At 42.0% G+C, this 17,420-nt stretch overlaps 2 protein-coding genes across 3 annotated transcripts in view; one reads left to right on the top strand and one right to left on the bottom strand.

Annotated features, from left to right (window-relative positions):
- Positions 1-17,420, top strand: part of LOC137297606 (serine-rich adhesin for platelets-like) — a 169,885-nt gene that overhangs the window by 2,404 nt on the left and 150,061 nt on the right. The window lies entirely within an intron of this gene.
- LOC137298583 (zonadhesin-like) lies at positions 162-6,297 on the bottom strand. The gene is made up of 3 exons (XM_067830880.1): positions 6,039-6,297; positions 660-1,523; positions 162-577 (listed from the first exon to the last, which is right to left on the bottom strand). The coding sequence occupies exons 1-3, from the start codon at positions 6,295-6,297 to the stop codon at positions 162-164; spliced, it is 1,539 nt and encodes a 512-aa protein (XP_067686981.1).

Below are 17,420 nucleotides of genomic sequence, written 5' to 3'. Positions count from 1 at the left end.
CAGCAAAGGGAAGTAATAAATTTATCGGGCAGAGCCAGGGTATAGTGGAGACTTATCAGAACATATACCCTGGAGATATCGAGGATGGGATATTTCAAGTTATATGGGTTTTTACCTGAAATATATGATGAGCAAATATGGCTCAGTTCAAGGTTAATACGTCAACTTTGGTTTGTGAAAGATTGATATGCTTCATCATCTGTGGAGACAATGTTCACCTCTGTGGAGACAATGTTCACATCTGTGGAGACAATGTTCACCTCTGGGGAGACAATGTTCACCTCTGGGGAGACAATGTTCACCTCTGTGGAGACAATGTTCACCTCTGTGGAGACAATGTTCACCTCTGTGGAGACAATGTTCACCTCTGTGGAGACAATGTTCACCTCTGTGGAGACAATGTTCACCTCTGTGGAGACAATGTTCACCTCTGTGGAGACAATGTTCACCTCTGTGGAGACAATGTTCACCTCTGTGGAGACAATGTTCACCTCTGTGGAGACAATGTTCACCTCTGTGGAGACAATGTTCACCTCTGTGGAGACAATGTTCACCTCTGTGGAGACAATGTTCACCTCTGTGGAGACAATGTTCACCTCTGGGGAGACAATGTTCACCTCTGTGGAGACAATGTTCACCTCTGTGGAGACAATGTTCACCTCTGTGGAGACAAATGTTCACCTCTGTGGAGACAATGTTCACCTCTGTGGAGACAATGTTCACCTCTGTGGAGACAATGTTCACCTCTGTGGAGACAATGTTCTCCTCTGTGGAGACAATGTTCTCCTCTGTGGAGACAATGTTCACCTCTGTGGAGACAATGTTCACCTCTGGGGAGACAATGTTCACCTCTGTGGAGACAATGTTCACCTCTGTGGAGACAATGTTCACCTCTGTGGAGACAATGTTCACCTCTGTGGAGACAGTGTTCACCTCTGGGGAGACAGTGTTCACCTCTGGGGAGACAGTGTTCACCTCTGGGGAGACAATGTTCACCTCTGGGGAGACAGTGTTCATCTCTGGGGAGACAGTGTTCACCTCTGGGGAGACAATGTTCACCTCTGGGGAGACAATGTTCACCTCTGTGGAGACAATGTTCACCTCTGTGGAGACAATGTTCACCTCTGGGGAGACAATGTTCACCTCTGGGGAGACAATGTTCATCTCTGGGGAGACAATGTTCACCTCTGGGGAGACAATGTTCACCTCTGGGGAGACAATGTTCACCTCTGGGGAGACAATGTTCTCCTCTGGGGAGACAATGTTCACCTCTGTGGAGACAATGTTCTCCTCTGTGGAGACAATGTTCACCTCTGTGGAGACAATGTTCACCTCTGGGGAGACAATGTTCACCTCTGGGGAGACAATGTTCACCTCTGGGGAGACAATGTTCACCTCTGGGGAGACAATGTTCATCTCTGGGGAGACAATGTTCACCTCTGGGGAGACAATGTTCACCTCTGGGGAGACAATGTTCACCTCTGTGGAGACAATGTTCACCTCTGTGGAGACAATGTTCACCTCTGTGGAGACAATGTTCACCTCTGGGTATATCCAACTTTACTGATGCAGGTTCAGTCAGTAACAACATCAAGATAGCTTCTTTAAACTGTAGAGGCCTTGTTGAGAAATAGAAATGTAAGGAAGTTATGAACATTTGGAGAAGAAGAATGTTCTCTGTTATTTGCCTTTAAGACATTCATATCTCTCAAGAGGTAGATTGTATTTTGAGGAATGAGTGGAGTCTCAAGAGTGTTATTGCACCGTTTAAGTTGAATGCCAGAGGAGTAGCTATTTTATCTAATAAGAACACAGATTAGTATCCATAAATTCAAGAAAGATGATCAGGGTAATTTTATCTTAGCTGACATAACTATTGATTGTATAAAACTTATGCTTGTTAATCTATAAGGCCCTAATTCAGACAACCCCACCTTTTACAAAAAAATTGTTTGCTGATATGGACAACTTAAAAAATGAGTCCATAGTCATCTATGGAGACTGGAACTTGGTACTAAATCCATCAATTGATTTTGAAAATTATAAAAATATTAATAACCCTAAAGCCTGTTGTGAAGTGGTCGGTGAATCTGAAAAAAATTACTTGGTAGACATGTGGAGAGAACTCAATGCTTTAGAAAGGAAATACACCTGGTGGAAAACAAAACCTAGACAACGGTCAAGACTTGATTTTCTGTAGTCTCTAGAGACATAGCTAACCTCACAGTCTCAGCAGACATTCAACCAAGATATAAATCTGATCACTCGGCCATTACATTAACCTTTCTAACTCTTTGAGTAAGAAGCGAGGAAAGGGGTACTGGTAATTCAACACATTGCTTTTGAGAATCAAAGAATATACAGACATCGTAAACGAATTTCTTCCAGAAACTATGCTAGAATATGCTAAGAATTGTTATTGTCTAGAAGATCTTAAGGATATCGAAGAGCAAAACTTAGAACTTACTATCAGTGACCCACTATTTCTGGAGGCATTCCTCAAGGAGGTCAGAGGCAAAACTATCTCTTATGCTACCTGTCAAAAAAAATTAAAAATACTGACACATTAGAATTGGAAAACTAAATTAAAGTAAAGGAAGACAAAATAAGGAACAATTTTCAAGCAATCAATGAAGATCTTGCTGAATTATCATCAGCGAAACTGAAATTTGTAAATATTAAACAAAAATACACGAAGGCTCTTGATTTTAGAACTAGATCACTGTGGTACGAAGAAGGAGAAAAGCCCACAAGATATTTTTGTGACCTTGAAAACCACCAATATACCAGTAAACTAATTTATTTTCTTATTAAAGACACTGGAGAGGAAATTTTTGATGGTCAAGAAGCAATCAATAAAACAAAAATCCTTCGATGAAAATATATATAAATCTTCGGATGTCACTGCTGTGGATACCAGAAATATTTTGAATAATATTTCAGTCCCATCCTGGATAGCCAAACGAGTTAAACTTTGCAAGAACATTTTATTTAAAAGAAATATCTTTTGCGGTGAAATCAATGAAAAACAACAAATCTATGGGACTGGATGGATTTCCAATAGATGTCTTTAAATATTTTGGAAGGAACTGAAAGTTTAGGTCTTCAGGTATATAAAAGCAGTTTTTGAATTACATTGAATAGAGGGGTTATTACTTGTATTCCTAAAGCTAACAAAAATAGGAAATTTTGGAAAAACTGGAGGCCCATTTCACTCATAAATTCTTTATATAAGATTATCAGTACATGTGTAACTATAAGGATTAAGAAAATTCTGTCTAACTTATTCATGAAAATCAAACAGGATTCATCCCGGGCTGATGCTTTTTTATATTATATTTGAAACGAAGGAAAAAAGCAAAAGTGGTCTGCTACATTTAATTGAATTGAAAAACCGTTTGATACTGTTTCTGAAGACTTCATTTTGCTAGTGCTAGAAAAATTCGGCTTTGGTATAAAATTTAGAAAATGGATCCCAGTCCTGTCTAGTAAAGCCAGCACTTATGCTATACAAAATGGCCATTTATCCTCACCATTCTATAATGAACATGGCTGTAGACAAGTGGACCCTATATCCCCGTATCTCTTATTATTTGTGGCTGAAATTTTGGACTGTTTGATTAGGCAAAACAAAGGCATCATTTTGAATGGGCAAGAACATGTCTTAGGACAATATGCAGACGATACCCAACTTTTTCTCGACGGATCTGAATCAAGTTTAAAAATGAAACGTTATATAAGTTATCACATTGTGTAGAGGGAAATACAGGGTTTTTATGATAAAACCCCGTATTTCCCGAGACACGATGTGATAACGAATTTATCTAGCTGAATGTTTTCACTAAATCAAAACAAAACAACGCTCATCAAATCGACTTGCGGCCATCTTGAAACCAGCTGATTGTTTGACCTCAATGATCCGCGCGTTACTAAATGCTTGTCAGTGCACGCTTTTCTAACTTTGCGTCGTCATCGAGGTGTAGCAGGGTGATATGACTTTCGTAGCGGGAGTACACGACTTTTATACTCCCGCTCGCAAATCGTGAGGGATGTACATGGTATTTTATCAGAGTCAAGTGGACCAATCAAAACTTGACATTCTTACATGAGCTAGATAAAAAAAAACGTTATACACCTTTTATGAAATGTCTGGCCCCAAAATGAATATTGAGAAAACAAAAATTGCCTACTTGGATAGGCGTTATGGCTAGCAAAAACATTAAACTCTGTCAAAACTTAGAACTCAATTGGCATATAGGCAGCATTGAAGTTCTTGGCATTTCCCTCAATGCTAACTTGCAAGACCTCTGGGTCATAAACACAAGAAAGAGAATTGAAACCATAAATAGAATACTTGCTTCATGGAAATGTAGATCACTGACGCTGATTGGCAAAAATTACAGGTATTAAATGTTCGGCTCTATCTACCATAGTTCATAGATTCATAGCCTTACCTACTCTAAGGAACTAAATCAAATATTTAAGAAAAATTTTTATGGAATGGGAAAAGGGACAAAATGAAAAGGACTGATATGATTAGAAATATGATGAAGGCGGCCTAAGAATGATTGTTGCAAGTTCGTTTATTCAAACTTTGAAACTTTCTCATTTAAGAAAATGCTACCAAAATTACCAACTTTAAGAACCCAAGCCAGTTTTCCTTATCTGAAATCTCTTCATTGGGAACTAATATCATTATCGAAATGAATGTAGAAACCCCTATTGGAGATCTGTATTGGATGCCTGATCAATCTATTTAAGAATCAAGAAAGAATATCCCGATAACATTGATTACATCTTATCTCAACCTCTTTGTTTGAATCATCACTTGAAAGATAACACTTTCTTTATACATAATTGGTATGACAAAGGGTTGCATTGTGTTAGGGACATATGTAACTCAAGAGGCTTAATGACTTTTAGTGAATTGAAAAACTTATATAATATCTGAAGAACTTTCTTAGATCATGTAGCTTTCCCCTAATTGGAAACAGTGTATCAACCAGCAAACTTGTATGATTAACTCCAACTTGACTATTCGAAACAGTTTACTTGATTTGCTTAGCCTGGAAATGGCTTCAGATGTTTTTATGACAATATCATTACCACTAATACGTGTCCCACAGTGTGTGAAAAATGGGCGGAAAACTTCAGTCTCACTACTCCACATTGGAAAAATATATTTCTCCAGTCCAGGTGTTGTACAAGAAATGTAAAACTTTTGGAATTTCAATTTCAATTTCTGCATCACATAGTTTACATCAAAAAGAAATTAAAGGCTATGAACCTAGTAAACGAATATATATGCACATTTTGTAAAACAAACCGGGAAGACTTTGCTCATGTTTTCCTTCAATGTGAACATGGAAAGCAGTTTTGGAAGAGTTTGGAGTTATTTTTGTATACCAACATTAATATGGATATAACCTTAGATTCCAATGCAATTCTCTTTCTCTATCCTGACCAATAGATCCTGTTGAATCACTTAATCTTACTGAGCAAAAGTCACATATTTTCTATGCAGTCTAAAGGGCAACACCCTATTGATCGATAACCTTATAAATAACATCAAACAGGTTTATGCCATTGAAAGGTTTATTGCTTGAAAGAATAACAAATATAATGCCTTTGAAAAAAATGGTCACCACTCACAGAACGTTAACGTTAAGTCAGTAAGTACACATAGATTTCAGTTATATCGTCTTTTATTTGTGTTACCTCTCTATGTAAACAATCTAGATATATTAAACTGACTAGTCCACCTGTACAATCTTAATCAGAATGTTAATACAGTGTCTGGGCGTTTGTGTATAATTGTCACAGTTAGCTGCTATACACTGCCTTCTCCTTGACAACATTGTACTATTTCTTTGGACTCACTATGTGGAACCGCTTCAGATAATTCGCTGGTCTTACTGTCCTATTATGGACCTGTAACCATACATCCTGCAAACTCTATGTGTGGCTCTAACACCTAGGTACAATTTTAATATGACATAGTAACCATAATTGCTGCATCTTCATGCCTCTGTAGCTACTGTAGCTGTAGCTGCTGAAGCTGTAGCTGCTGTAGCTGTAGCTGCTGAAGCTGTAGCTGCTGTAGCTGTAGCTGCTGAAGCTGTAGCTACTGAAGCTGTAGCTGCTGAAGCTGTAGCTACTGTAGCTGTAGCTACTGCTGCTGTAGCTGTAGCTGCTGAAGCTGTAGCTGCTGAAGCTGTTGCTGAAGCTGTAGCTGCTGTAGCTGTAGCTGCTGAAGCTGTAGCTGCTGAAGCTGTAGCTACTGTAGTTTGAAAACATTGTAATATTGTTTGAAGCTTTGGACTCAAAGACTTTATTCAGGCAAATCACATGTACTTCTGATTTACTGTTGATAGCCATACACGTTGCAGATACCATTTTCCTAATTTTGCGAGTCAAAAATGTGTGTACACCTATAGTTGGATAAAGCCCATTTGATATGATAGTCCACTTGCTTATAGTCATGGAACGACTCTGTCCTTGCAACTGTTTTGTCACTCTCCCATTTTTGTCTTTTTTTAAAAAAGCATCTTTTGACTTATTTCTGAGTGTGTATTATGCTGTGTGTGTATCTCTAATAAGCAGATTAACTTTACCTGAAGTTAGATATCTTTGGTTTATAACCATAAAGTTCACTTATGCTATTCTGTAAGCAATTCTAACACAGCCATAGAATTACAACCTTATATTGCCAATGTAGTATGCTGGAAAAAAAAAAATAGCAACGTCTAAATGTCAAATACTTATGACAAAACCATGCTAACATAATACTCATCCTCTATGTCATTACTGCAAAAACGTTTCCTGAAGCTATTTTTGGTCAAGCCCATCATCCTTTCTCAGTCATTAGTGAATTATCAAAGCTACCCTTTAGTTTATAATTTCAATTTGAGATAAAGTTTTCCATGGTATGTGATGATTTGACTAGCAATTATATTCTTTTTTTTCACAAATTGGGAACATATGGACAATAGCTAGGGTCTTGCATCATGTAGTCTATGCCTTTTAATTAATGAACTTAGACTCTCAATGGTAGATGAAAATAAACTCCAAAATGTTTAGAATTATCGTTAAAAAAGTAGATGGACATACACTTGGAAATAAATATCACAACCCATATTTTTAATTGTATCAATTGGTACCCTTGACCATAGCAAAGAAACTTCTCCAAACACCAATTTAGCTTACCGTCAGGATATATTGAACGTCAAGGTGTACATGTAATGGGCAATCTTTCTGTTGTGAGGGGAGATAACTCTCATTTTGAAATGATGTAAGCAACAGTCCATGTTCTTACTTCTGGTAGGTTTCCTGACTCAGTGTGCACTGTGACAAGTTTCAACCTTGAAAGACCAAGCCAAGTTTATGTGTTGCCCTCCTGCACCTATGTTAACAATGGTTTACAACGACACGTGTTGCAGTTATTGAACAGCATTGTTTGTGTAATCTCCATGAGCAATAAGAATTTACATGATAAGAAATAACTATTACCACATTCAAACATAAAACATAGTTCTATACGTAATGCATATTGGTAGTATACATAATGTACACCAATCATCCAAGCTCTTAAGTGTCACTGGTATAACTAAATTTGTGACTATGACCACCAGTATACGTTCCCAGTTCGTCAAACACAGAACAGTTATTCCCTAATTAACATGCAATAGAAAATGTGTCTTATGTCAAATATAGTTATTACATAAATTTGAATTTAACCTAACACTCATACAATGCCAATATTAACTTGTGTAAAGAAAAAAGGTTGACATTGATTTGTTTGATGTTTACAATACTTAACAGTGTCAGTTATTGCAGAATTTAGATGTTCAGCTATAGTCATATGAGCATTATCTACAGCCTTGTTACATTGCTGACTGACGGAGTTGACATATCTCAGGTGCATAGATCAGTGTTAATGTTGTAGACAATGTGTGAACCCCACCGTGATATTGCTGGAGTATTGCTAAAAGCGGCGTAAAACTAAACTCACTCACTCACTCATGTTGTAGATCTGTGGACTGGGTGGTCCAGATTTGATTATTTACAGACCGCAGTACAGCTGGAATATTGCTGAGTACCTCTTGAAATAAACTCACTCCCCCACTCATGATTATATTGCCTGTAACTGGCCTTTCTTGCATTTGTAACCTAATCTTGTAAGGTAGATATTGGTCTAATTATACCTGAGATGAAATTAATCTTTTTGGGGATTTTTACTGTTGCTTAAACATCGAATTTGATTCGCAGATTATTCAAGTAGTATAGGGAATGATAGTCCGAAAACACTTTTCAAAAACCCCTCTAAAAAGCCTCATTTACTAAATGAGGCTTTGGTGGGACTATTAGCTCTTGCTACTATTGCCCCTACTACAAAGCCACGCCATCACGTTTACCGTGACTTGGCAGGCGGTAACACTGTGCCGTACGGTACGATCAATAATTCTTCTCTTACAAACCCCCTACCCGGCCCATCCCTCAAGTAGTACAAGTTAGGTTCGTCGGCTTTCATATCCACTTTATCTATGTTGTAAGTTTTGACTGACCATATAGGATCGGTGGCTCGCTTACGGCTATCGCCCTCGTGTTCCCCCGGCTGGTATAGATACCTCACTAGGGCCCTATCTGGTATCTGTTTCTCCTTTCCACGCAATAGAGCAGACGACTCTGCTAACACTGATTTTAGTTTGATAGCGTCTGCCGGTTTCTTACCAGTGAGCCGGGTTACTTCATGGTTGATTGCCGACACCACCTCGGGTAACCTCGCTACCCATTCAGTCGATCGTTTTCCAGTGGTTGTCATTTCCCTAGCATATTGATGGCCGAACAAGCGCTCAGCCAAAGTCCTATTAAATCTCTCAACTATAGCTTGGCTGCGATGGGCTCCGGCCGTGCCACGTCTGACTTTTGTATCGTGTTTGGCTAGCAGTTGTGAAACAGCACCCATGAACTCCCGTCCTGGATCAACTTGCAGCTCTGTTGGCCAAGTCAGCGGGCTGCGTTTGTATATGCGTTCTAATCCTTTGGCTACTTTGGCTGAATCTTTCGTGGTCAAGGGTTCGGCTTCCTTGTAACGACTGGCTACGTCCACTACGGTTAAGGCATACTTGTACCTCTTATCATGAGGTAGGAACAGTAGGTCTGCCTGGTGAATGCTATTAGGTATGTTAATTCCGAAACTCCTTCTAGGTACGTAGCGTGGCGCCGGCAAATAGATCTGCCACAGGGCTTGTTTTTCAAGCCACGCTTTGGCTTTCTCTGGTGATACTCGTGCCATTTTAGATAGCTTATCTACTGCGCTAGCTCCTTTCCAATATCCACGCGGGCTGTAATAAATAGCCTCAAATTTTTTCATGTCCATACGCGTATGTGTTTATACCATCAATAGCTATCCAACGTTTCGTGTCCATAGGCGATAGGGACGTCTTGTTTATAGTCAGTCCGTATATCTTATGTCCATCACTTCTAAGTGTGTTCATCTTATGCCTAAAGGTACGGGTCTTGAACAGAGCCTCCTTGAATCTGGCGTGTTTGATGTGTTGTTTCACCACATACTTCTTAACCCCTTTAGCTTTTCGGATCTCACTATTGTCGGCTTTCAATATGGAGTACATCTTAGGCCTCAAACCTATGTACTCAGCTATTGGCGTGCCAGCACACTCGTCCTTCATCTTACCTAGGACCTTTTTATTTACCGTGCTGTGTATAGTATGGGTCTTAGGATAGTCGCTGGTGTCGTATAAATCGATGTGTTTTTTCATGTCCTCGTACACGTCCTCAGTTCGAATCTCCATCAGCAGGGAATCCGTGTCAGTGTACAGCACTTCGCACCTGTCGCCGTACTGTTTCTTGAGCTCGTTGTAGTAAAAGTCGTACATCAGGTGTTTGGATAAATCGAGGATACTCATCCCAACGTAAACAGGTCGGTTGAATTTTATGTGGCTTTTCTTCATGTGTATGGCAACTAGGTCGTCTGTGAATATTTTATTACGGTTGAATGCCGGACTGGCTATCAATTTCCTGAGCTTGTCTTCCTCACTAGATCTAACCAGTTTCACGGTTACGCGTTTCCTCAGGTTTTCCATAGTCTTACCGAACACCGAGTTGTTCATGAGCTTGTAGAGATTTTTCTCAAAATCACTGGTGGCTTTTTTTCGTAGGTCTGTGTTCATTCTGATGTAGGGCTCCATCCATGGGCTCTGGTTGAACATGAGCACCCTGTGTATTTTGGTCAGCCTCATACCCAATGACAGGTACAGCTGTAGGTTGCGATAGTGAACGATGTACTTGGTCTTATTCATTAAGTTAGGCACGAGTTTTTCAACGTCCGCCACACGACCACCTGACAAGTTATGTTGGTACTCAGACATCCAGTCTGTGTTAACCTTCATACGTTCGGGTGCAAGGGGATAGCTGTTGTGCGATGCGTGTAATGCCTTGGGATACTCTAAGTCAACTTCGAGGATATACCCTTTGTTCGAATCTGGTGCAATACTCATAACATCAACGTTTGGTACCCATTCGAATCCTCCTGTAGGTAGATACTGGCTCATGGCCCAGCCGTACAGGTTATTTGCGTCGAGGTAGAGAATGTGATTGGTTGGTTTGTTAGGATCGTAACCTTTCACGTATTGATTATTTGCTTTCGCGTATCGTTTGGATGCCATGGAAATCCCACCTCGCAAGCCTTTCTCAATGAATAGGTGCATGTCATAATCTGTGAGCAATTCCAAATTAACTCCTGTCTTTTTAAGCAAGGCGTCCCACGACAGACCTGGGCTGGTGTAATACCATGCGGGGTCGAGTTTATACTGCTTGAAACATGTTTGCCGAAACGTCTCGAACACGTCGGCTAACAGCAGTACATCTGTCCTCAAGTACAGGTCATGATAATCACCAAGGTTCTTACAACCCAGTTTATTCCATACGTTAATCGCGTGTGAGTAATCGTCTCGTGAGACGGGCGCTTCATTCAGCTTGCTATAAAAGCAGTCGATAGGAGGTAGTCTGGTCTCTGTGAACTTAGCCCAACTATCCATGTACTCATATGGATATACACCCTTCCTCATGAGCAGGTGTCTAGTCTCGGCGTCTGTGTATCCATCTGTGATAGGGAAGGTATTGTTGGCCTTGACCAGACTGTCGAGTGACGACAGGAGGAATTGAAACGAGTCAATGAACCTAAGTCCGTTTAAGCTGAAGGAGATGTATCTCTCCATGTTGTTTGGGATGCACGATATATTACCATCGATTTTCGCGATGGCCTGCATGATCAAGTGAGAGTCGTATCCTCTCAAGTTGTGAAAGACAACGGGGATGTTTATTGTCTTAGGATTGATTTTAAGCTTGAGGTTGCACGCGTTGTGAGCGGCGCCTCTATACTTACCAGTTATGTGGCAGTGATCTCTCACCGAATCACCGTTAAGTGGCGAGTCGCACACGTGACAGTTAGTGCTACTAGCGTGAGCTAGCCTGTCGACTCGGGTCATACGCATGGGAGCGATTCTATACAATGCATTCCTAATAATTTTTTCTTCCTCCTGCAAACACTTTAGAAACCTTTCAGCCGCGTCAGGGCCCCTATACACTACCGGAGCTTTCGTTTCCCCGTCACAACGGACGACAATGTATCCAAACGAACAGGCTTTATGCTCTTGTGTTTTGTGTGTGAAACTCCCACTAGTGGATGATTCCCCTACAATTAAGGCTTCGAAGTCGGCGTATATGATATAAGGCACAGACATTTGATTCTTGTGATTGTCGAATTTTAGGATATTTTCACCTTCCTTAGGCATGTCGACTCGTATGGCCGTCTGCCCAACACCTTGGCAATCCTCCAGGTGGGATTCTAATAAATCAGCCCGACTGAAACAGTGTAGGCATCGTACACAAAAGTGTTTTTCCCCAACGTGTTTCGACTGGTCGTGCAACAACCGGCTGAGATGTTTTATCCACGTGTAGTGATACGTTTCACCTTTTTGAATCATGAATAAATTAATAACTTGACAATCCTTCACAGGGCTGACCCTGTGTATTATTGTTGTATTACCTTCGTGTCCAAAGACATTTATAGCCAGATTATTCTGTTTTTCTACTTTAGTGATCTGAGATATGGGGGTGGGTTCATCTATACCATCCCAGTTGAGCCCATCGTCCTGTGGATAATTAGAAGGCCTGTTCGGATTAGTGGCAGCTGGAAATAAGGCTGACCTGATAGATAACCTCAAGCAATCGTTTCCTCTATTCTTAACGTTTACTATGGCTTGTTTGTTCTTATAGTAGGGAGGCAAGGCTAGGTATGACCCACCTCTGAACGGCACGTATTTAGCTATATCTAGATAGACATTATCGATTTTATCTACAGCCCACCCGGACCCCATGTGTGTGTAGCGTTCTAGGTATTCTCGTATCTGCTGAAAACTATTATCGATTGATGTGTCAATGGTCTCTGTATGTGTGACGACCTCTTGTTTACCTCGGAAGTAAGGTTGAACATACTCAGTGGTACTCCCAACCTGCTTATCGAGTGACATTTTCACTGTGATCTGAAACTTGATACTTCCTAGATTATTTAGTTCCTGGTTGACCTTATCAGCTATCAGAGGCTTAATATCTGTAATGTCTATGTTTCTATCAATGTGCATGCGCCAACCTCTCAAATAATTGCCTACGGCGTGCTCAGTGCGCACAAACTGTAGGTCAATAGCTCTATTCTGTCGTAATAATTCTACGAGCTGTGGTTTTCTCATACGAGAATACCCGCCTAAACCCAAATCGTGTGCCTCGGCTTTCAGTTGTTTTACAGTTGGACGTGCTACTGGGGCATGTGATAACAATGTGGTTAACCCGGCTTTCCCCAGTTTTGAATAACCCGTGTATCCAAGCTGTTTCGCTTGAGCTTTTAACTGTTTTACCGTAGGAGGGACTTCTAAACCTAGTAATCTCAACAATGCTGGCTTCCGCATTCTAGAATACCCGATCACACCTCTCTGCTTTGCGGCCCGCTTGAGCTCGCGCACAGTAGACATCGTGTTTACACCTAAGAGAACTAATGTCTAATTGGTTCACAGTAAGGGGAGGTAACTCTTAAAAAATATTTTCTGGTGGCCGGGTACAATTCTAGACATTCTGTCAAATCGTCCCACGTACCTGGTAAAATATATAGTGTGGCTGTTTCAATCCAGTACTCGCCTTGGGTATAGTATTCCTTGTATTCACTTATACTCGAAAAACGTTCTATATGGTATTGAGACGCGATATCCCGCTCCCATTCGAAGGGGTGAGTATACTTAACACCCTCTTTAATCCATACCACGTCCACTATTATCTTAAATCTGAAGCTGCCCCATAAGGCCAGTTCATATTTGAATATGTTTTCCACAGACATAGCTATACGTAGGTGTGTATAATCTCTAATTGGAGTCTATCTTGAGCAGTCGCCTACGTTCTTTTATGTAGCCTTTTTTATTCTCGTATATGAGTTGATGTCTGACTACGTTCGCTCCGTGAGCTTTACATAGACAGTAGTGTCCTTTAACCCCGATACCACACACAGAACACGTGTAGTTAGGACTTCCCATATGGAAACAACAGAACCCCTGATTCCTGCATTTCCTACCACAGGCCTCGGTCTTCCCCATAAGTATATATTCGCATCGGTATGGAGCGGGTCTCATGTTTACTTATATAGGTATTTTAGTTTAATTGCTTAGCAACCAACGCAGTAGCTGCTATACCCAACACTATGAAGCCCAGTTCACGATTCATTTGTCCCTTGGATGGTGTGTAGTACTGAGCGAGTGTGGGTTTATTGAGCGCTTCCAATCGTTTACCAGTTAGTAGATAGTATTCTTTCATTGCTTCATCAACATCGTTGAATGTTTGAACGGCATGGTTTTCACGCGTGAGTTGTTCGTTAATAAAATCGATCCTCTGGAGGCGTTTTTTAGCGTACTCAGCCTGTGCTCTTTGTAATTTCTCAGTAGCGAGATCGTGTCGCTTCCTTTCTTCCTGTATTTCAGCCGCGTGATCATCTCGTAGTTTCGAGAAGAGGAAATTACTCCCGGAAAATGCCAGGGCATTCACTAACGCCCCACCAACCATCATAGCTATCGTGGCCATCCCTATATTTATTTCATTATATTATCAGGTATTATTCCTTGTTTTACTAGGATGTCTTTTGTGGCCATCGCCATACCAAGGTTCATTATGAGCATACCCATATCCTGCAGGTTGAAATCTAGCTTGATAGTTGGTTGTTTAAGCACCATTTTAGTCAACCGAGCGTACCCTACTGCTAAACTGGCTACCACTGTGGCGTGGTATGCGTCGTTGATGAACGTTTTCCCCTCAGACATTATGTATATGATATAAAATATTTTAAATTATAACATGATATGCGGATCTACCGTGGGGGATACCCCCACACCCCCATTGTTGGGGGATACCCCCATACCCCCACTGTTGGGGGTTACCTCACTGTTGGGTTGTGGCTCACTGTGGGAGGTGTATAACCATGTTATAACCACGGCAGCAGTTACGCCTACAGCCAACAACAGTCGGGTTGGGTTGGTCACTTTATGTTGGTTACACCACCGTTTTTTACCGGCAGCTACTCTCTTAGGATTCTTCTGTCTGGTTACTGTTGGAGGTACCTCCACTGAAGGGGTCACTGTTGGGGGTGGGGTCTCCTCCATCACTGTTGGGGGTACCTCCACTGGGGTTTCCTGTGCAGCATCCATCTATACTATTATTATTATTCTTTCTCTCAAATTGGCAATGTTTTGCCGTGATAATCGCCGCCGTCACTGGAGCCAACAACATACCATATTTGTGGTACAGCCCGCAGCTGATAGAGCTCACGGCGTGTTCGATAAAAGGGTCTTTATCTAGGTCCTCCCACAGGTAAAGTCGGCGCTCTGGTGGAATGGGAAGGAATTGTGATACAATACCGGTGTATATCTGGGTCATAGCCGATCCTATTGTCTTTGTCATTTCTGCTCCGAGCCGGGCCTCGTATCTAGCGTACAGCTTATCGATTTCTTCGGCTGACATTTTGTTAATTTTATCTGGAGTGTAGTCTCCAAAGTAATGTTTGGCTTTACCGCCAACAGCCAACGCCACCAGTTTCTCTCGCTTGGGGGAATCCCCAGTTGGGGAACCCTCCACAGACAATTGTTCGAGCAATTCCTCACACTCCATCTTATAATATAACAAGTAAGATTTAGTTTTAACTATATAATACCCGATACAAACAAAACACAGAGAAATGAAAGTTAAGTTGCACACGACAAATACTTCAAATATCATAGCTATATGCTTAGCATTTGCTTAGCTTTGCTTAGCTTTTACTTAGCTTTGCTTAGCAAACTATATATGCTACTGGTTGGTCGGTCTTTAGTACGAGCTTAGCGTGTTTAGTTTCAGCGAGCTGTTTCTTTACCCGTTCCCGTTCTAATTTACTCATCACATCGTTCTCTCTCAAACACTCCTCGAACGAATCCCTGTCCTTGCAGTGAAATAAGGCCACCCATCGCGTCTGCTCCCTGAGGTCTTTCAACACCGAGTTGAACTTCTGCGTTAGCACCCAGACGCTGTGATTTGCATGCCGGCCGGAGAAGGCCAGGTACGATAGCATGTCTCTCTTTTTTGTTATCTCGCGATTAGCGCTGCAGTCGTCCAGTATGAACAGCGTCGGTTCCCCTTTAAATTTCTCGTGAAGAGCTTTCAACCAGTCCTGCAGGCGTGTTCCAGGGTCGATTTTGTGTACGTCCGGGTCCGTCATTACCCAAGGTCGCGCGTACGTTTTATTCATGCCTAGAGTAGGGCACATGATAACGATGTTATCGAACACATCCTTGTAGTAACCCTCCAACATATCCAACACGAAAACGGTCTTCCCACAGCCAGTCTGCCCGCATATGATAGCGCAGTGTGGGTCAGTGGGTAGTGGTGGGTACCCTCGGGGGGTGTGGGGGTCTTGTTTATTGTTGGGGGGTGTGGGGGGGTACCCCCCATCAGTAGATGGCTTGCACGAATCTCCCATTGTCTATATTAAGTTGCGCGTCCATAATAACGTACAGATATAATTTCAACTTACCAGCGGTTTGAGCCTTCTTATTAATCTGGATGGTTATCCCTTCGCTGCCGTTATCTATACGACGCCCGCTACCGTGCAGTTTATCATCATCCGTGGATCGCATGTCCAACCATAGGGCGTACTTGGTGGTCAGGTATTCACCGATCTGCACGGAGCCGAGGTCCAGGTCCTTTGTTATGTAATCCCCCACTGGTAGTTTTTTTATCTCATCCCACTGCTGGTGTGGTCTCATACCATGACTGAACAGCTGGTTGGGCACGCCCTCGATGGTCACTTCCACCTTTTCAATCTCGGGGTTGAAAAACTTCTCGCTGTCCCTCCGGAATGGATCGTAATCCTCCACGGGGACGACCAGGATACCTTTCATCGATCGCGCCGGCACGTTCAGGTTGATATTCCACACAGTGTCGCTCTTGTCTCGCACGACTGATCTATGCCTCAGTACGCGATCGTATAGGATAGCCATCTTCCCAGAGTACTGGCTTCGAACCTGCCTGGCCAGCTCCGGGCTAGTGACCATGTCGAACTCCAGAGAGATGTTGTCTATGGCATAACTGGCCTCATCACCGTTCGGCGTACGCACTACTTTACTATAGTCGTTAAACGTGAGCTCGTATTCGAGCCTATCACCCAGTGCGGCCTGGTAAAACGGCGCGTGTCCCGTGAGCAACTCGAAGTCGAGCGGCACGCAGAATCGATTCCCGTATGCTAGAGCGATGGCCTTTTCACCGTCCGATAGCTTGTCTTGTTGGTCTGTCGTGAAGACGTATCCTATGCGCGCCCGGGTTGATTTGCTGATACCCTGGTACACATCATTGACTCGTTCTCTCTCGCTTTTCCAGAGATCCTTGTAGCAGTGAAACACGTCGCTGTCATCGATGCTCAGTACCTCGTTACCGCTGATCTTGACGGTCGTTTTCTTGATGATAGCTCGACCCACGTTCCGCACTAGCTCGCGTTTGTCGTTGTCGGAGGTCAACGTGATATTGAACGCCAGTCGAACAGTGCCTGGTACAATGAGGTCATTCTCACCAAGGTTTGGAAATCTAACCAGCAGAGTTTGGTTCTGGTCTATCTTGCTGGGATTGTTGGTGATGGTCACCGACTGTCGCACGGCTCTGGCACCTAATGGCTCTCTCAATCTTCTGAAAGGATCTAATTTTCTACCGTACATTGTTATATATAAATAAAATATATTTAAATACTAATGGATGAAGACATACCTATGGATGAGATGCCGGGCGCTAGTGCCCAGGCATCCGATGTGCAGGAGACCTCATTTACTAGTTCACCATTGAGCCAA

The sequence above is a fragment of the Haliotis asinina genome, chromosome 10, assembly GCF_037392515.1.
Source record: "Haliotis asinina isolate JCU_RB_2024 chromosome 10, JCU_Hal_asi_v2, whole genome shotgun sequence".
Lineage (NCBI taxonomy): Eukaryota > Metazoa > Mollusca > Gastropoda > Lepetellida > Haliotidae > Haliotis > Haliotis asinina.
This window is presented reverse-complemented; position numbering and strand designations above follow the sequence as displayed.

Coding starts and splice junctions, on each gene's coding strand:
- LOC137298583 (XM_067830880.1), bottom strand. CDS start 6,297: ATGTTTTCAAACTACAGTAGCTACAGCTTCAGCAGCTACAGCTTCAGC. Junction 1,524..6,038: donor CTTCAGCAGCTACAGCTACA/GTAGCTACAGAG, acceptor TTGTCTCCACAG/AGGTGAACATTGTCTCCACA. Junction 578..659: donor GAACATTTGTCTCCACAGAG/GTGAACATTGTC, acceptor TTGTCTCCACAG/AGGTGAACATTGTCTCCACA.